This window comes from Chelmon rostratus, chromosome 10, assembly GCF_017976325.1.
Source record: "Chelmon rostratus isolate fCheRos1 chromosome 10, fCheRos1.pri, whole genome shotgun sequence".
Classification (NCBI taxonomy): Eukaryota; Metazoa; Chordata; class Actinopteri; order Chaetodontiformes; family Chaetodontidae; genus Chelmon; species Chelmon rostratus.
In genome coordinates, this window is record NC_055667.1 from 4,482,663 (window position 1) to 4,503,163 (window position 20,501).

A 20,501-nucleotide genomic window follows, 5' to 3' on the forward strand; every position below is an offset into this window, starting at 1 on the left:
AGCCTTAACTCTTTTGTCCATCAGGGAATGAATAGTCTATCTGATGAATGAATCACTGTTTAGTTTAGACTGTGTTTCTATAATAAGGTGTGTGTTGTTAGATAAGAAAGATAAGATAGATAGAAAAATAAGATGAGTGAGAATCCACATCAGCTCAGGTCTATTCAAGCCCCTAAGCAGCAATAAGGAAGCCACACACCTCTAACACTTACCTCTGTCTGTCTTAAGATCATCTTCTAATATCTAACAGGATTTAACACAGTGTGACCCGAACAAACAACTGATCCTAATGATTTTAATGCAACACTGTTCCAAACTGTTTTTGTAGCATCCCACAACTTTTTTATTTAAGGATTTACCATTTGTCTTCTGTGTGAGATGTTTACATGAGGCATTTTCATTTTAATGACTGTGGGAAGAATAAAAGGCTCGGATAGTTTTGGGATATCCAGGTGTGTGAAAACTGGAACAGGCAGATGACACATGTTGACAGTACTCACATCCAAATACACAATCAATGTAGGAAGTAGTGGAAGTGGAAAGAAAATAGATTTGACATGGAAAAATTCAAAGTACATTATTTTTATGTATTATTATTATTATTATCATCATCATCACCATCATCATTATTATTATTATTATTATTATTATTATTATTATTATTATTATTATTATTATTATTATTATTATTGTTGTTGTTGTTGTTACTATTATTATTATTATTGTTGTTGTTGTTGTTATTATTATATGTACAATTATTATTAGATATTTTTACATTTATTTGAAAACATTTTGAGGTCTGAACTATTGGTTGGACAAAACAAGTATTATGGGAGTGTGACTTTGGGTTCTAGGTAACTGAGACAGATATACCAGTTGGTCTGTCGGGTGGACGTCTGTGTTATGATCCCAACTGGGATTTAAAACAAACAAACAAACAAAGCAAAATAAACAATAGAATAAAAGAACTAAATTACATATATGTAAGAATTAAATGTTGCTTGAATGTAAACGCCATCCACTCCGAGCCATGTTCCACAGTACTGCTGCTGTTTAGGTCGTGGCATGAAGAGAGGACACCTGGACCACTTTAAGGCTCATAGCGCCACCTGCTGGAATTTAAGCAATGTTGAAAACCAGATACCATAGAGAGAGGTGTCCAAGGCGGTCTCTGTGTGTGTGTATTTAGCAGTTTTGTTTGTTGTTTCAAAAAGCAGTCCGCAGGCATTGGCATAATAAAGAAGACTGCTGTTACAGTGTATATGATCTGACTTTATTTGGCTATTTAATAACTTTTTAATTTCAGTGTCGTGAACGCATCACGTGACCGTGCTGACATGGCAGATGTCTGGCTGAGCGAGATTAGAAAAAAGCGAGTGCGCGCGTGTGTTTACGTGATGGCACGAGCGTAGAGCCCGCCTATGTGTTGTGATTCCGCTGTCACGTGACAGATATGGTACTTTTTAGAGTACGCTAGAAAAAGTTATGAAATCACACTAAAAGGCAATGTGCACTCTCTCAGTCTCATATATCGAGTACGATGTATGAAAACTGCGGTTTATTTGAGGCTATTCAATAAAAGGACTCTACCACATGGTTCACACGCATCACCTCTGACGCAGGGAGTATTATTTTGAAAATTCAGAGCGGAAGTGGTTTGAAACTGGGTCCGACTTGACACTGACCGGGGATGAACCGTCTCCGTCCCTCGCGGTAATTAAAGATGGAATCACCGGAAAACCTGTCCGAACAGGTAGTCGGCGTGGAGCGGGATGCTCCACCGACCCCCGTGGACGTGGACACCGCAGTGCTGCTGCTGGGAGCGGGAGTAACAGCCATCACGCACCCTCTGCTGTATGTGAAGCTGCTGATACAGGTAGCTGATGTAGCTAGCTAACGGCAACCGTGATGATGTCTTTAAAACGCCGCCGCTGTGTCGGGTTTTCGAGTCTTCCAAGTGCTCGTGTCCATGTCCTCATTCACCTTTGGCGACAAGCCGGCTTGCTGTCGTCCGTTAGTGGTCCTTTTTTCCAGGCAGAGGAGTCGTAAGTCACTGCAGCGAGCTCTTCCGGTAACAGGGGCTGCAGCACAGGAAAGAGCCGTCCACTGTAGCGGGGCTTAAACAAGCGTTTCCTTTATTTCTCATCGATTAAACACTTTTGCGCAGTAGTTTTTCTCTAACAAGGCTACACAGTTGTTCACCTGTCATGTCAAACATTTTCTCTCTTTCTAACTGAGTCAACACGTGTCCACGGCTTGTCCACTCCTGCGCTGGCTAGTGTCCCCTCTGCATCCTCAGCATTTACTCATCTGAGTGAGTGCAGTGCGTGTGTCGCTTCCCCTGCTCTGTCAGCCTGATCAGCGGCCGTCTTAACAAGCAGGACACTTGCTTATTCCACCCTGTGAGGTGTGACACAGTGGAGGAGACGGAGCATCTGTGAAGCCTCACGGTGTCCTGACAGAAAGACGAGCATGCCAGGACCTGACCACTAATCACTGCAATGTGATCTGTGACATGGACCAAGAGTTTGTCTCTGTCGCCTTACCTGTCACCTCTGTACATCAATGAAACTGTGAGCAGTCAAAGCTGGTTGCCATGGTGTTTTTGGTCATTACACTAGTTGTCAGCATCATCATTACACGTGAAGCAGAGGGGCTGTGTTTAATCTCACTGTTGTTTCCAGGTGGGCCATGAACCTCTCCCACCAACTGTGGGCACAACCATGTTTGGACGAAGAGTCTTGTACCTGCCCGGCTTCTTCTCCTACGGTGAGTGAGGGGGGATTATCATCATTATCAGTCTGCTTGTTTCACAGCACGTATGTTAAGGGCTGCTAACAGGAAAACGAGTTTGTCCTCAGCACAGTACATCGTGAAAGTGGATGGAAAGAGAGGACTGTTTCGCGGCCTCTCGCCTCGCATCGTGTCCAGCGCCATCTCCACCGTGGTCAGGAGCAAAGTTAAACAGGTAAGCAGGTTATTTGCTAATATGAGGGCTGATGCTGACGTGTTTTTGAAGCATTTTCTATTTCGCTGGAGCAAATGTCATTAAATTTGATGTCATTAAAACACAAAAACACACACAATTCAAGCTTTCCACGCAGTACTAGTAAATAATAAAGTTTCTTAATTTATTCAAGCTGAACGGTGTGAGTATGGAGGATACAGCGGCAGTCTTAAAGGGTGAAGCCTGTAAGAAATAGAACGTTAGCTACGCACTGTAACTCCAGATTCTATGACGAGCCGAAGAAAAAGCTGGTTGGGAGCCCACTTTCTGGCCTCAGCTCGACTTATTCAACTTATACACAAGGTGGGACCGAGGTGGTCCATGTAGACCCTGGGGTGGATTTAAAGTCTTCAGTGCTGCGAGAGAAGGGATGAGCCCACTGGTGATAGCCTTAAAGGGCTGCACCTGTACTCATAGAATCTGGAGTTACAGTGCATAACTAAAGTTTGCGCCTGTCCATTTTGACAGAGCAGTGGCCAGTGGGGACACTTTTTTGCTGTGGTCCAGCCACCAGTAGTCAGGTGTCTGTATGTACATTGAAACAGTACATTGAATCACTCCCCCTCTTCCTCATGACCCCTAAGAGACCCCGTCCTGAAGTGTTTCCAGTGTGAGCGATGAGGGACAAAATCCACGGCCCTCGTTCTGTGCAGAAGTGTACTCAGATCTGAAGATAACATGAGGCTTCAGCAGTCTGACTTCGACACATCACGTGGATGTCTTCTTTTTAGTCTGAAATGAACCCTTTGACTTTGTTTTACTGTCCCTCCATCACAGCTCAGTACAAAAACACAGCCTGGAGACATAAAAATAGGGAATTTTATACCAAAAATATACATTTGGAACACATCCAGCTGATTTAACAGTGTAAAGAATATGATTACTTTTATTTATTTTCTGCTGATCTTGAATTAGGCTCACTACGTCTGACACATCACTCGGTGTGTGATTGGCAGAAAGAAATGTCTTTGTGTGAGAGGTGTTGTTAAAGCGTCGGAGGCGGAGGTGGAGGTGGAGGTGTTGTTAACGGTTGTCAAAATAATTTTAGTTTGTTTATTCAGCAGGTGGAGCTTCTTTCCAAGAGAGACGACGTGCAGACTTCACTCAGGAAAGTGGTCCAAGAGGTGAGAGGTGCTTCTGAAAAACAGCCGTGGCCTCTGTTGTTTGCAGTCCGACTGAACTGTGAAATGTCTCATTTTACTTCCTGTTGGACATTTTGGTTTGAAAGTGTCTCTTTGTGAACTGACTCTGGGTGTTTATGACGTGGATTTATGACTGTCTGGTCAGAGTTGGACTCTTCTTCACTCACTCTTTGTCACACTTCTTTTTATTTAAGATTTTGGCTTCTTGCCAAATCTTGCACTAGTCATTACACATTTATTGGACCTATTTTTCGACTGATCCTGCACACTGGAGCTGCTCGATTATGGCAAAAATCGTAATCACGAGTATTGTGGTCAGTATTGAGATCACGAGTATTTAATGTGATTACTCAGTGAGTTTGGAAACAGCATATTTCAATTTAAAATCAAGTAAAGAAATAAATGGACCAGTGCAGCAGCATCATGTGCTTCACTGTGTCCCTTTTCAGTTTTATCTGCGATACGCCCGAATTTACTTCAACTCCTTCAGTACTCAACAACCACCAGTGACACACACACAGCTCTGAGAACACCACGTGCACACACACACACACAGAGTCATCATTGTACAAGCTGATACATGCACTCTGTCTGCACACTGTAACAATTGTCAGTGTGTGTGTGTGTGTGTGTGTGTGCTTGTGTGTGTGTGTGCCTGAACCAAACAGCACCTCTGAGACTTTGGGCAGAGCTGTAAAGATTTATCCCACAAGACGAAATGAGAGCGTCATAGTGAAAAATGCAGCACAGTATTCGTTTGATCTCGATTATCTTGTTTTCGTAATCGCCGAAAGTAAAAATTATAGCTGGAAACACAAAAATGCGAACATTGGTCCAGCTCTGCTGTACATTCCTGTTTCTTGCTCTACTTTGGAAAAAGTCCTTTCAACGTTGTAACGAGTTGTCTCTTCAAACTGTGTCCTCTCTGCAGACGTCACATGAGATGATCATCCAGTGTCTGTCCAGAGTGGCCACCCATCCTTTTCATGGTACGTCCTCATTAGGGCCATCAAAGCTATTTCACCATCAGAAGAGTCTGCGAATATGTGGCCGAATTCTGGAAGCTTCCGCCTCATCTACAAAAGCACACGACAGGGCTGCAACTAATTCTTTTCATTCTTGATTGGTTCTGATTTCAATGAATCCTTCACTCTATGAACTGTTAAAACACAGTGAAAAATGCTCATCTGAGCTTCTCCAATGTGACGTCCTCAAATGTCTGGCAAAGCTAATCCAGTTTAACAGCGAGGTACGTGTTCACATTGGAGAAACTGAAAGTGAAGGTTTGATACTGTTAACCATCCATCCTGCAGTGTGCACCATGTGTCATGTCCCCGCTGAGTGGAATGTAACGTCATAATATCTAAGAGGTCCGCTGGTTGTGCGGCTGTTCACCTGTTGTGTTTTCCTTTGGCAGTGATGTCAGTGCGGTGTATGGCCCAGTTTGTCGGCAGAGAGGCCTCGTACAGGTAAGACTCACGATTAACTCAGCAACAAATCAGGGTGACGTTGTGAAGAGTCATCGTCATCATCAGTGATTATTTATTAAATGTTTGTACAGCGTGACCTCACTGATAATACATTGCGTTTCCTGTGACTTCTTCAAAATAAAAACCACCCTGTGTTTCACCAGTTTCACACTTTTAATGTGAAACAGCGATAGTAGGAAATGTTTTGTTTGCGTTAAAGGAGCAGTGTGTGGGATTTAGTGGCATCTAGTGGTGAGGTTGCAGATTGCTGAATACCCCTCACCTCACCCCTCTCTCAGCAAGCGTGTAGGAGAACCTATGGTGGCCACGAAACTGGAAACAGACATGAAAAGTGCCCCAAGACTCTGGAAGAGGATCTGCTTCTGCTGTAGCTGTATGAGCTATTTAATGCCATGTGACTATACACTAATGAAAACATATTTATGAGTATTATATTCCATTTCTGCCAACAGCTCGCCCTAAATCCTGCACACTGGCCCTTTAACAGTAAGGTAACACAGCTAAATACTACATGGCTGTATTGAGTGACCAGTGAACAAGGAGGCCTCTCTCAGTTAAGCAGGTTTATGTGTAACTTACAGGCCTCATAGCTACATGCCTGCAGCTTTTCCTTCTGTATCCCATGTGCATGGACACACATAGTGAATCCTGCGCAGAAATGGTGGACTCAGCCTCTTTTCATGAAATTAACTTATCTATTTAACAGGACATAAATAATATTAAAATAGTATCAAAAAGGAAGATTTAAATCAAAGTCTGTAGGATTCTAAATTAAACCACGTCTCCAACAAAAGCCTGACTGGCAAAAAGATTGGATGATGTCACTGGCCAACAGTAGCTCAGCACTGATGCATCAGGATGTGTGTGTTGTCCAGTGAGAAGAAACTGCAGCACAGAAATGCCCCAAAATGTTTGAGGGCATTTAGAAACGTGGTCACTGTTCTTTCAGAAACAAACTGAAGGGATCCTGTGTGGAAATGTTGTTTTATGTTAAAAACAAATATTGGCCAATACATTGGTCATCAGGTTTTTCTTTTTACTCACTGTTCAATATCAGGCCTCAAACGTCCAGCCGTGCTTGAGCTCTAGCATCAAATAAGGTCCTTTTTATTAGTCATGAAGAGTTTAACGTTCAGAAACTGGTTTGGTTATATTTGAGTGACAGTGGCATCTCCCTGGCAACAAAAGCAAAGAACCCACTACTGTTGTGATTGGTGCATTGAAGTATGTGATATCACCTTTGTACAGCAGAGCCTCGCCTACTTTAAACCAGCAAGAAGAGCACAACACAAATACACTGCAGTGAGCTGCAGAGCTGAGAGTTCCCACATATCAAGGCTGAGTCCTTAATGCAGAGGCCCGGGTTCGGTTCCAGCCCGGACCCTCTGCTGCCCCCTCTCTTGCTCTAGCTGTCACTATTGAAAATAAAGCAGAAATGCCCAAAAAAGAAATAGTAATAATTAATTCAGCAGATGATCGTTTGTTCATGTAGGATGCAAAGATCCGTTGAAAAGTCAGTTTTTAGAGCCTTTAGCTGTGAGCCAAACGTGACATTTGCATATTTTACCCTGTAGGCACGCTGCACTCGTTAATGCCGTTTGTGTCATTTGCAGCGGGATGTTCAGTTGTATCGCCAAGATTTTTAAGGAGGAAGGAGTTGCTGGATTCTACGTGTGAGTCATACACAATTTCACTGTTCTTTTGTGAAGTTTTTGCGACACATTTGCCCTGACCTTTGACCTCCAGCAGGCTGAGCAGTGTTTTGTGTGCTTGCAGTGGTCTCGTACCCCACGTGGTGGGAGAGGTTCTCTTCCTGTGGTGTTGTAACCTCCTGGCTCACTTTATTAACACCTACGCTGTCGACGAAAGTGTAAGTCCATCACCCTTTTGGATGGTAGGAGGCGGAGTGTAAGGAAATAATGATTAATGATTCATTTTATATGAGTAAAATCATCTAAATAAACAGCTGCTAGTTTCTTCTGCTCTGGCTTGTTTTGGGTCATATTATTATGAACAGTGTTCAGAGAATACTGTTCATGAGAAAGTAAATCTGACCCTGACTTTTTATTCTCCGACCAAAATACTGCAAGTCACGAACAAGTTTCACAATTAAATCCTTCCATCGGCTCATAGGGCATCGTTCCCTCTGTTCCTCGTAGGCTTTTAATTTGAAACGAACACAGGAAGTGTTGAGTTTCATTGATGGTCACTCGTAAAAGAAAGCTGATGAGTGAATGAAAACAGTGTTCGCATTACAAAGACACAGAATGGTGAGTCTGACATGACTCTGTTGTACTGATGAATAGCAGCTGTGAAAATGAACATTATAGTGAATTTATCATGGGAGTTTCATTATGGCACAGGTGATTCCACCTCCCTCCAGTGTGTTTTTCCCTGTTCTTTATCAACGAGCGGCCTTTATTCATCCCTGCAGCTGTGATTTGAGACTGCCGTTGCTTCAGTGCCAGAGATGGAAATCCAGACATATTTAACTGGAGGATGATAGAAAGAGGTGTAAAGATGTTTTTCACTCTCAGTTTGTCAAGATGCTCCGGAGAGCAAGGTGACCTCACCCTAATCAGTTTTTATTACAGGTGCTTTCAAGTCATCAAGTAAAGGAAGATTAAATTTCCTTTAACACTCAAAAACATTGAGTGTCAAGAACTCTGCCCGTCTATGTACACCATGGCTGTATTTAAAATCTTTAGTCCAAAACACAATAATAATCCACAGAAAGATGTTTTCTCATCTCAGATTAGACATGCTAATCTTCCACGTCGTCTCTGTTATAACTCCAATAAACATGTAAGCATAACTGATGGGTTGATCCCTGACCCTTTGATTGACACCTCATTGGACCAATTAGGACCTTCCATCTCATGTCCACTGCTGACAATAGCCAATGAGAGTCTGCGCTGAAAGGAAGGAAGTCGGCCTCTTCTTTCATGTGAAAAACCGAGGCCTTAACAACCGATTGAGCAGATGATTTCAGTAGATGTGCTTCATATAGCCAATGAACTTGTGAAAATGAGGGTATGCTGCATCAGTGAGTCATTTACAGCTAAATTAAGGAAATCAGTGCAAACAGGGATATTACTCAGAGTTTCAAATGCTAAATATAATAAATGGTGTGAATATAAATATATATAGTCTACATACAAGATACCCAAAATATAAATGTAGATGGCCTAAATATAGATATAGATGTTTGTCTGGATAAATATAGTAAACTGAATTTCCAGGGATGGTAGAGGCTTAATTTAACTAAATTAATACATTATCTGTGACATGGAAGTACACTTTGACCTCTGTCCGTGTGTTTCTGTTGCAGTTCAGTCAGGCGTCAGCTGTAAGAAGCTACACTAAGTTTGTGATGGGGGTGAGTTCAACATTCAGACTGTTCAGTGTTTCTAACGTTAACATTAGTGCATGTTGACGGAGTGTGTTTTTCTCTAGATTGCAGTGAGTGTTCTAACATATCCTTTCATGCTGGTGGCTGATCTTATGGCGGTCAACAACTGTGGGTGAGTCACTCTTTCAAACATTAGTACTAATTGATAATCAGGAGAGATGAACCTTTTACTGTGTGTGTACTGAGTGATTCAACACGTAGAGGATTCATTCAGACTGGCAGCTCGTGCCTGAGGAGAATTGGGTAGGGGTTCAGTGACCTAAAGGGAATTATGTTCTTTAAAATACACAAAGTTTCACTGTTTTCCCACCACAAGTTGATTCCTGGCAGCATGCAGAAGGTCTTGAACCAACATTTAGGCTGTTGGGAAATAAAATTTACAAAAAAATATTCTTAACACAGTGAATAAAAATATGTCAAATCCAAACGGGTTTGTGTTCTTTGTATTTGTAAAATGCCGGCTACAGTCCTGATGCCTCAGTCTGATTGGTTGTGCTTTGTGTTGTCAGCCTGGCTGCAGGTCTTCCTCCCCACTCTCCCGTCTTTAAGTCCTGGCTGCATTGCTGGAATCACCTGAGCCACAAGGTACAGTCACTCTTCCACTATCATTCTGTTCATTCAGCACCTAAAGGACACAAAAGGAAGAACACGAGTGTCCATTCATTCACTTCATAAACCGGCTGCATGCCACCTCATTTCTATGTCTGACCCTGTGGGTCGCTGTCTGTTTAGGGGCCCTCCTAAATCGAAGAGATCAGATCTGTTTCAAGTTGCACTTGAGGTCCCTGCAGGTTTAATCTTGGGGTTAAGGCAAAGATCAGGTTAATAAACAACTTAGGTTGTGCAAAAAGTGATGAGACGACCTGATGTGAGAGCAGACAAGAGTTTGTAGGAAGTCCTGTGTGACTCTCATGTGAGCAAAGCAAGAGAAGCAGAAGTAAACAACAGGTGTCTTTTGGTCAATTAACTTAACTGATCTGAAATCTGATCATTGAAGTCTTTTATGATTTTATCTTCAGTCGTTCAGGAGCAACCCCCATCCTCACCCCAGTCATTGTCATGGTCCCTTACTTTGACCAGGCTGATATCTACATTTTGGATCGAAGTTGTCAGCAGTCAGCTTTCCAAAGCCTTTAACGTGGTCTGTGTGTCCCCTCCCATCAGGGCCACCTCTTCAGAGGATCCAGCTTCTTTTTCCGCCGGGTGCCTGTGATCTCCCCGCCCTCCATCGAGGACTGACGTCACCATCGCCTGCTGGGACGTTCTTCCTCCTCTGGCTCACAAGCTTTCTCCAAAGACGTGGCCTCCACCCCCTCCCTGCCTGTCGGACTTCTCTGCTGTCATCCAGGTGTAGCGGGAGCAGCAGACGCACTGCGAAGTGTGAGCTTGAACTTTTCTTTACAGGAGCTTAAGTTCAGTTGGTGGGGTGAGGATGAAGGTGGTCCTCCTCACAGCCGGCTGGATAAATCCATCAGTTTGAATCAGTTCAGAAACTCTGGTGCAGTGTTTTGTCCTTCACTGCAGTGTCCAAACGTTACTTCAAACCGAACCAAGAGAAATATCCTGATCTCTAAGTGGAAACATCTCAAACTGATGGTCATAACACATATTCCAATAGTGTCGTTCATTTTTCTGTTTCTGTGTGGAGGTACAAGCAGTTCACTACGAATCACCTGCACTTAATGACAGTGAAGCATTTTGCAGAACGTGGACGTGGAAGACATTTTAAAAATCACCTGTGAACTCTTTAAACTCGGTTGAGATGTATAATCCATCAGAGCGAGCGTCAAGTCTGAACTGATGTTTGTCAACGTGACTTTATTGCTGGGTGACACGGTGCAGTTTTTTATTAATCAGCACTTTAACTGCTTCACTGTGCAGAAATCATGTCCCGGAGACAAAAGCCAGCACAGGCTTGATGTTCACTGGGTTGGACACGTGAAACAAGTCTCACGAGTCCAACACTTTCACCACATCAGAAATGAATGGAAACAAATCAAAAATGTGTAGTTAAGGAGCTAAAATGTGCGTAGAACAATACACTGGTATTGTCTTTTAAAGCGAGACTCTAACTCTGGCTGAGCGGTGGCCGCTGTTGCCACCGACGCTAATTAAACAATGACAAAACGCTGAATATGCTCACTTTTCAGTCAGTTGCTGTAAGGACATCAATGGCAGGCGAGCCGACCGAGACCTCACAGTTAAATGATCAAGTCCCACTTGGTAAAATCATCCTCATTATTTTATGATCTTTCTTGAAGAAAAAAATAGCGATCCAACTGAATTACCTAAAAGTAACTAACGAAAGCTTTGATTGGTTACTGTGCTGTTCAAGATTAGCATGTTGTCATTGGTGATTGTGTGTTCGTCTACTAACCGACTGACACTGTTGTCAGCTGCTGCGACAGGCTAACTCCACCTGCCTTCACCTACAGTCACTCAGGCTGTCTCTCTTTAGCTCATCAGTGTTTCTTTCACACCCAGCTCACTGCAAGAAGCACAAACAGGTTGTTACCTAACAAGCAGCATGATACCAATATCACTTTAAGTCCTGAATGGAGAAACTCTCACACCTCACAGAGCAGGGACCCCAGACCTGAGATCTGTAGTTGGACCCTCATAGGACTGAGACCACAAAGCAGGAAACCTCCTAACTTTCTTCAACTACTCTAACATTTTGAAGTGGACAGCTGAGCAATATCAACTTACAAAAGTCACACAGTCTGGCTTTTAACTGTCCTTTAAAGTACTGACTGGGCACCAGTAGCTCACTGGTGGAGTGCGTCCCATGTAGAAAGTCCTTCCAGCAGCTTGGCTTCCCTTCCAGCCCGAGACCTCCGCTGCATGTCATCCCGCTCCCTCCCTGCTTCTCCTGTTCAGCTGCCACTGTCTAAATAATGAAGCAGAAATACAGTAATAATAATTATCACCTCACCCTGTTATTTTCACTAATTACCCTGTCACCCACACCACTGACTGTGCTCCGTTTACCAGTAGGTGTCATTGATATGAAGCCAGTTTGGACTCTGTAGGACGCATCGCACCTGAAGACTTTGCTGTGTCTTTGCTGTTGAAAATCCTGCCTGTGTTTCTGTTTCTGGAAACATCGACATGCGGTTTTTGCTGAGACTAACAAAAAGTATTTTTTTTATTTAAAGAGAATGATTTAAACGACGTGAAGGCGTGGGGGGAAAACTATATAATGAATATAGAAATGCATACAGTAATGCATGCCAAATCTCAAGGCTACCATGTAAAATCTCTCACATGTAGGAAATATGTATATGTAGGAATGAAGTGTGTAAATGTAGTCTGTGTCTTGAATTTTAACTTTATACTCTGAAGTTTTAAGAATTTTCATTTTGCTTGTGTTTCTTTTTTATATTTTCAATCTGTGTCACATTTAAATCCCTCCCCAGAGGACTGATTAAAAGCCATACGTGCGTCACCTGAACCGAAAGCCTCCCACGCTCGCTCGTGTGAATGACGAATGAATGATGTATGAATGATACAGTGATACTCATGTTTTGACTCCAGTGAAGTTCCATCTGACAGGCTGTCATTTGTGTTTTTATTCATCTATCTGTGTTGTGGCTGTTTCACTTGTTCATTCCTCCCGCAGACAAAATCAATGTTTGCTGCTCACCGATGTGCAGTTCATGGTCAAAATCTGGGCACTGCTTTCGAATAAGGCATCTTTATAAGGGCTTTCTAAGCTTTATATATATAAATAAATTATTTACCAATCAAGCTCAGGTCCTTATTTTCTTATGCACAACAATTACAGTGAAGCAGTTATTGGTAATTTAATTCTTTGTCCTCAGGCTCCCACTAACAGTGTTCCTACAAAATAAAAGAGGTAAAATACATTGTATTTACATTGTAACTTTGATTGTAGTTACATGAAGTATAAGTAGTATACAGGTAAAGTGTACCTGTGCTGTGCAGTAAAGTGACAGTAAGGACTATTGGACTATTTGGTCTGTATGCAAATGGTACTAACTGCTCAAAGGACTTTATGATGGTGGAGGTGAGTCCTACTGGGCATTAGTCCTTCCAGCAGAGGGCTTTGGTCTTTTTGGGGAATGGACATTTTGAAGCATGTGGGAACTACAGGCTGGGGCAGTGACAGGTTGAAAATGTCTGTGAAGACATCTGCCAGTTGATCTGACACCTTGAGAGCTTGGCCAGGGATGCCATTAGGTCCAGGTGCCTGTTATATTAGCACATATTAGTAGTGGGCAGGGGCCCTTGGCCTTTTGTACTTCCTCAGCCACAAAGTTGTTCTCAAACTGTGCATAGAGGTGTTCATTTCACCTGGTAGAGATGTAGACATTATCTCAGTACTGCTGGTTTTCACTCCTGTAATAGTTCTTAGTGCAGACCACATGTTCCTGGAGTCGGAGCCCTGATATTTAGACTCTACTTTGTTAGTAGTGCTAAGAGACAATGCAGGGACAAAGTGCCAGATTTAGTACTGTATATCAACTGAGTTGTGCACTTCAGGTTTGGCACAGATTTCCCTGTAAACACTTGAGTTATCACTTCACAATTGCAGATTATTCATTCATTTTCTAGATTTTTTATAACCATTTTTTACAACTTTTGCTGTTATCTTATTAGAAAGTGAAAAACTTGCAACCCATATTGATTTATTGACATTTATAACTGTAGAAATGATGGTTATTTAGAAATTATCCCCTTAATTACCTTCATAATAATAATAACTAGAAAATTCCCCCTGGGAAATTTTGAAAGGGACACGGGGTGTGTTCGAGCCGACAAAATTATCTACGTTTTAAAGTTTGAATGAAGTCTCTAGGACAAAGTATGGCCGAGCAGCGGACAATTGAAAAAGGCTGAAATTTGAGGAAATTTCCCCATTCATTTCTTATGGGAAATTTATCGCAGTTGTTCGCGTCTTACGTCGGCCTTCGATGGTCATAGCTCGAAAACCGTAAGAGATATCAAAATGTGCCGAGGGTCATTTGGAGCCGACAAAATTATCTACGTTTTAAAGTTTGAATGAAGTCTCTAGGAGAAACTATGGCGAAGCAGCGGACAATTGAAAAAGGCTGCAATGTGAGAAAACGGCAGATATCAGAGGCAGTCAGTCCCTGATTAATGAATTGCTCTCAGCTGTGTTTCTGTGGCTTTCTCCTTGTCTGTCTCTGTTGATCACCTCAGCTGTCTGTGTCTGCTTCTCTCCTCTGCTTCATGTCTCTGTTAACATGAATTAATGAACTGAATCAATAAACATGAATGGAGCTAATGCTAACGGAGCTAACAGAGCTAACACTAATGGAGCGAACAGCTAACGGTGCGAATAGAGCTAACGGCGCTAACGCAACCAGAGCTAACTGTGCTAACAGAGCTAATAGAGCTAGCGGCGTTAACAAGGGGGCGGGGGGATGGGGTTTTCATTATGCATTTGTCTGTGTGTGTGTGTTTATGTATCTGTCGTTGTGTGTGACTGTGTATGTGTGTGTCTTCGTCTGTTTCTGTGGCTTTCTCCTTGTCTGTCTCTGTTGATCACCTCAGCTGTCTGTGTCTGCTTCTCTCCTCTGCTTCATGTCTCTGTTAACATGAATTAATGAACTGAATCAATAAGCATGAATGGAGTTAATGCTAACAGAGCTAACAGAGCTAACACTAACGGAGCTAACACTAACGGAGCTAACAGCTAACGGCGCGAATAGAGCTAACGGCGCTAACGCTAACAGAGCTAACTGTGCTAACAGAGCTAATAGAGCTAACGGTGTTAACAAGGGGGCGGGGGGATGGGGTTTTCATTATGCATTTGTCTGTGTATGTGTGTTTATGTATCTGTCATTGTGTGTGACTGCGTATGTGTGTGTCTTCGTCTGTTTGTGTGTGTGTGTCTGCTTGAACTACACAAGCAGCCCAACCAGCTCCTACATGGAGATGTGTATAGTATATATGTGTCTGAATGTGTGTGTGTGTGTGTGTGTGCGTGTGTGCCTGTGTAACTTCTGCCCCACCTGCTGATAATTACCTCTCTACCTCTCCCACTTTTTACCTGTTCCTGTTCAGTTTTGACGTGCTGTTTTTAATCACTTTTTAGCTGTTGGTTAGCCCTGCTTGTGTGTGTGTTTGTGTGACTACTGTCTCAACCTTTTTGGCAAAGCGCTTGGTGAAGCTGAGTTTAACTGTTTGTTGGATGGAGATTGTTTTCAAACAATGCCCTTGTTTTGACTGAGCTCGTTAAGATAATCATTCTCAGGCTTGTTGTCCTGCAGATGTGTGTGCGTGGGTTATTGACCGGTGTGTGTGTAAATGACAGTTGCACCTGTTAAACTCCTCCCTTGAAAAGCGGCTTTTTCGCTGTCGGTTTCTTCCGAACAACTTGCGATTGTGTCAAAACCGTAGCTGCTATCAAAAAACCGATTACACTGTGAGATGCGGACAAGTCTGGGCCAGATGTACGTGTGTTTTATGTCCAGATATTCTTTAGAAAAATGACAAAATGGTCGACTTAAAAAGACTCTGCGACTCAGAGAACAGGAGTTTGTATTGTATGCAGTGAGATTTGGGTTCGGCGAACCTCCTGAACTAAATCCTCTGGTGAGAGAACCGTACCTCGTATCAGAGTGTACTATAGATCATCAGACTCCCGAGAACTTCCTGAGTCCGGCCATCTCCTCGTTTTATTCCTGACACAACAACTTTTCGTTTTATGGCGATCTAAAGACAGGAGGCATTTCTGCTTTGCTCACAAAACAGCTCTGAATTTTAACATGGGACTTAATGGGAGAACAGGAGGGCGCTGGCTGCACAAAACGTCTCACTATTTAAATTCAGTAAGTCTCTCGGCTTTTTCGAGGACATCACACGAAAGAGGACAAGTTTGTCTACAAAATGAGCCCAAAATTATGCGTGTAGAGTGTAATTTGTGGCCGTAGCGACGAGAAAAAGAGAAGATTTTCAGATCGTTTTTAGACTCTGTGCCACTCTAGCACGCACTCTAGCACGAACATTCCGCGCAATACACACCCATTATAATCTCAAAATTTCCCTCCAAACGATCACTGTCATTGAACAGTGACTGATCAAAAACTATAGGACCAATCAAAATGTGGATGAACACACCAATAGACCAGACTTGGGTCTACATTTTAAAGTTGAAATGAAGTCTCTCGGTGAATGTATGCCTGAGCTACAGATGTTTGAAAAACTCCAATTTCAATCTTGTTTTTTTCGCCCGTCCCATTCATTTCTTATGGGAAATTTATCGCAGTTTTTCGCGTCTTACGACGCGAAAAACTGCGATAAATTTGAGAAAAGTAATAGCACACCGATCCCGATCAAACCGCACGTTTTGATATATAATTTGCAAGGGTTTTCTCAAAGCTGCGGGGTGAGTTTAGGGACGAAAATTTGGAGGATGATGAAAAATAATAACTAGAAAATTCCCCCTGGGAAATTTTGAAAGGGACACGGGGTGCGTTCGAGCCGACAAAATTATCTATGTTTTAAAGTTTGAATGAAGTCTCTAGGACAAAGTATGGCCGAGCAGCGGACAATTGAAAAAGGCTGAAATTTGAGGAAATTTCCCCATTCATTTCTTATGGGAAATTTATCGCAGTTGTTTGCGTCTTACGTCGGCCTTCGATGGTCATAGCTCGAAAACCGTAAGAGATATCAAAATGTGCCGAGGGTCATTTTGAGCCGACAAAATTATCTACGTTTTAAAGTTTGAATGAAGTCTCTAGGAGAAACTATGGCGAAGCAGCGGACAATTGAAAAAGGCTGCAATGTGAGAAAACGGCAGATATCAGAGGTAGTCAGTCCCTGATTAATGAATTGCTCTCAGCTGTGTTTCTGTGGCTTTCTCCTTGTCTGTCTCTGTTGATCACCTCAGCTGTCTGTGTCTGCTTCTCTCCTCTGCTTCATGTCTCTGTTAACATGAATTAATGAACTGAATCAATAAACATGAATGGAGCTAATGCTAACGGAGCTAACAGAGCTAACACTAACGGAGCTAACAGCTAACGGTGCGAATAGAGCTAACGGCGCTAACGCTAACAGAGCTAACTGTGCTAACAGAGCTAATAGAGCTAACGGCGTTAACAAGGGGGCGGGGGGATGGGGTTTTCATTATGCATTTGTCTGTGTGTGTGTGTTTATGTATCTGTCATTGTGTGTGACTGCGTATGTGTGTGTCTTCGTCTGTTTGTGTGTGTGTGTCTGCTTGAACTACACAAGCAGCCCAACCAGCTCCTACATGGAGATGTGTATGGTATATGTGTGTCTGAATGTGTGTGTGTGTGTGTGTGTGTGCGTGCGTGTGTGCCTGTGTAACTTCTGCCCCACCTGCTGATAATTACCTCTGCACCTCTCCCACTGTTTACCTGTTCCTGTTCAGTTTTGACGTGCTGTTTTTAATCACTTTTTAGCTGTTGGTTAGCCCTTTTTGTGTGTGTGTTTGTGTGACTACTGTCTCAACCTTTTTGCGAAACTGCTTTCTGAAGCTGAGTTTAACTGTTTGTTGGACGGAGATTGTTTTCAAACAATGCCCTTGTTTTGACTGAGCTCGTTAAGATAATCACTCTCAGGCTGGTTGTCCTGCAGATGTGTGTGCGTGGGTTATTGACCGGTGTGTGTGTAAATGACAGTTGCACCTGTTAAACTCTTCCCTTGAAAAGCGGCTTTTTCGCTGTCGGTTTCTTCCGAACAACTTGCGATTGTGTCAAAACCGTAGCTGCTATCAAAAAACCGATTACACTGTGAGATGCGGACAAGTCTGGGCCAGATGTACGTGTGTTTTATGTCCAGATATTCTTTAGAAAAATGACAAAATGGTCGACTTAAAAAGACTCTGCCACTCAGAGAACAGGAGTTTGTATTGTATGCAGTGAGATTTGGGTTCGGCGAACCTCCTGAACTAAATCCTCTGGTGAGAGAACCGTACCTCGTATCAGAGTGTACTATAGATCATCGGACTCCCGAGAACTTCCTGAGTCCGACCATCATCTCGTTTTATTCCTGACACAACAACTTTTCGTTTTATGGCGATCTAAAGACAGGAGGCATTTCTGCTTTGCTCACAAAACAGCTCTGAATTTTAACATGGGACTTAATGGGAGAACAGGAGGGCGCTGGCTGCACAAAACGTCTCACTATTTAAATTCAGTAAGTCTCTCGGCTTTTTCGAGGACATCACACGAAAGAGGACAAGTTTGTCTACAAACTGATCCCAAAATTATGCGTGTAGAGTGTAATTTGTGGCCGTAGCGACGAGAAAAAGAGAAGATTTCCAGATCGTTTTTAGACTCTGTGCCACTCTAGCACGCACTCTAGCACGAACATTCCGCGCAATACACACCCATTATAATCTCAAAATTTCCCGCCAAACGATCACTGTCATTGAACAGTGACTGATCAAAAACTATAGGACCAATCAAAATGTGGATGAACACACCAATAGACCAGACTTGGGTCTACATTTTAAAGTTGAAATGAAGTCTCTCGGTGAATGTATGCCTGAGCTACAGATGTTTGAAAAACTCCAATTTCAATCTTGTTTTTTTCGCCCGTCCCATTCATTTCTTATGGGAAATTTATCGCAGTTTTTCGCGTCTTACGACGCGAAAAACTGCGATAAATTTGAGAAAAGTAATAGCACACCGATCCCGAACAATACACACGTTTTGATATATAATTTGCGAGGGTTTTCTCAAAGCTGCGGGGCGAGTTTGAGGACGAAAACTTGGAGGAAGATGAAAAATAACTAGAAAATTCCCTCTGGGAAATTTTGAAAGGGACACGGGGTGTGTTCGAGCCGACAAAATTATCTACGTTTTAAACTTTGAATGAAGTCTCTAGGACCAAGTATGCCCGAGCAGCGGACAATTGAAAAAGGCTGAAATTTGAGGAAATTTCCCCATTCATTTCTTATGGGAAATTTATCGCAGTTGTTCGCGTCTTACGTCGGCCTTCGATGGTCATAGCTCGAAAACCGTAAGAGATATCAAAATGTGCCGAGGGTCATTTGGAGCCGACAAAATTATCTACGTTTTAAAGTTTGAATGAAGTCTCTAGGAGAAACTATGGCGAAGCAGCGGACAATTGAAAAAGGCTGCAATGTGAGAAAACGGCAGATATCAGAGGTAGTCAGTCCCTGATTAATGAATTGCTCTCAGCTGTGTTTCTGTGGCTTTCTCCTTGTCTGTCTCTGTTGATCACCTCAGCTGTCTGTGTCTGCTTCTCTCCTCTGCTTCATGTCTCTGTTAACATGAATTAATGAACTGAATCAATAAACATGAATGGAGCTAATGCTAACGGAGCTAACAGAGCTAACACTAATGGAGCGAACAGCTAACGGTGCGAATAGAGCTAACAGCGCTAACGCAACCAGAGCTAACTGTGCTAACAGAGCTAATAGAGCTAGCGGCGTTAACAAAGGGGCGGGGGGATGGGGTTTTCATTATGCATTTGTCTGTGTGTGTGTGTTTATGTATCTGTCGTTGTGTGTGACTGCGTATGTGTGTGTCTTCGTCTGTTTCTGTGGCTTTCTCCTTGTCTGTCTCTGTTGATCACCTCAGCTGTCTGTGTCTGCTTCTCTCCTCTGCTTCATGTCTCTGTTAACATGAATTAATGAACTGAATCAATAAGCATGAATGGAGTTAATGCTAACAGAGCTAACAGAGCTAACACTAACAGAGCTAACACTAACGGAGCTAACAGCTAACGGTGCGAATAGAGCTAACGGCGCTAATGCTAACAGAGCTAACTGTGCTAACAGAGCTAACAGAGCTAACGGCGTTAACAAGGGGGCGGGGGGATGGGGTTTTCATTATGCATTTGTCTGTGTGTGTGTGTTTATGTATCTGTCATTGTGTGTGACTGCGTATGTGTGTGTCTTCGTCTGTTTGTGTGTGTGTGTCTGCTTGAACTACACAAGCAGCCCAACCAGCTCCAACATGGAGATGTGTATAGTATATATGTGTCTGAATGTGTGTGTGCGCGTGTGTGCCTGTGTAACTTCTGCCCCACCTGCTGATAATTACCTCTGCACCTCTCCCACTGTTTACCTGTTCCTGTTCAGTTTTGACGTGCTGTTTTTAATCACTTTTTAGCTGTTGGTTAGCCCTTTTTGTGTGTGCATTTGTGTGACTACTTTCTCAACCTTTTTGGCAAAGCACTTGGTGAAGCTGAGTTTAACTGTTTGTTGGATGGAGATTGTTTTCAAACAATGCCCTTGTTTTGACTGAGCTCGTTAAGATAATCATTCTCAGGCTTGTTGTCCTGCAGATGTGTGTGCGTGGGTTATTGACCGGTGTGTGTGTAAATGACAGTTGCACCTGTTAAACTCCTCCCTTGAAAAGCGGCTTTTTCGCTGTCGGTTTCTTCCGAACAACTTGCGATTGTGTCAAAACCGTAGCTGCTATCAAAAAACCGATTACACTGTGAGATGCGGACAAGTCTGG

General features: G+C 42.8%; 1 protein-coding gene across 4 annotated transcripts; it reads left to right on the forward strand.

The window, feature by feature from the left end:
• The first annotated feature begins 1,673 nt into the window (after positions 1 to 1,673).
• Positions 1,674 to 12,786, forward strand: LOC121612545 (mitochondrial carrier homolog 1-like). 4 transcript variants are annotated; one of them, XM_041945497.1, is made up of 12 exons: positions 1,674 to 1,876; positions 2,685 to 2,769; positions 2,862 to 2,968; positions 4,069 to 4,131; positions 5,081 to 5,138; positions 5,567 to 5,618; positions 7,253 to 7,312; positions 7,416 to 7,509; positions 8,971 to 9,018; positions 9,096 to 9,163; positions 9,561 to 9,636; positions 10,216 to 12,786. In XM_041945497.1, the coding sequence occupies exons 1-12, from the start codon at positions 1,724 to 1,726 to the stop codon at positions 10,288 to 10,290; spliced, it is 939 nt and encodes a 312-aa protein (XP_041801431.1). In that variant the 5' UTR covers positions 1,674 to 1,723; the 3' UTR covers positions 10,291 to 12,786. The 4 variants fall into 4 exon arrangements, with proteins under 4 accessions (XP_041801431.1, XP_041801432.1, XP_041801433.1 ...); XM_041945498.1 differs by having other exon boundaries at positions 4,072 to 4,131; XM_041945499.1 differs by having other exon boundaries at positions 1,740 to 1,876; positions 2,867 to 2,968.
• The last annotated feature ends 7,715 nt before the right edge of the window (positions 12,787 to 20,501 follow it).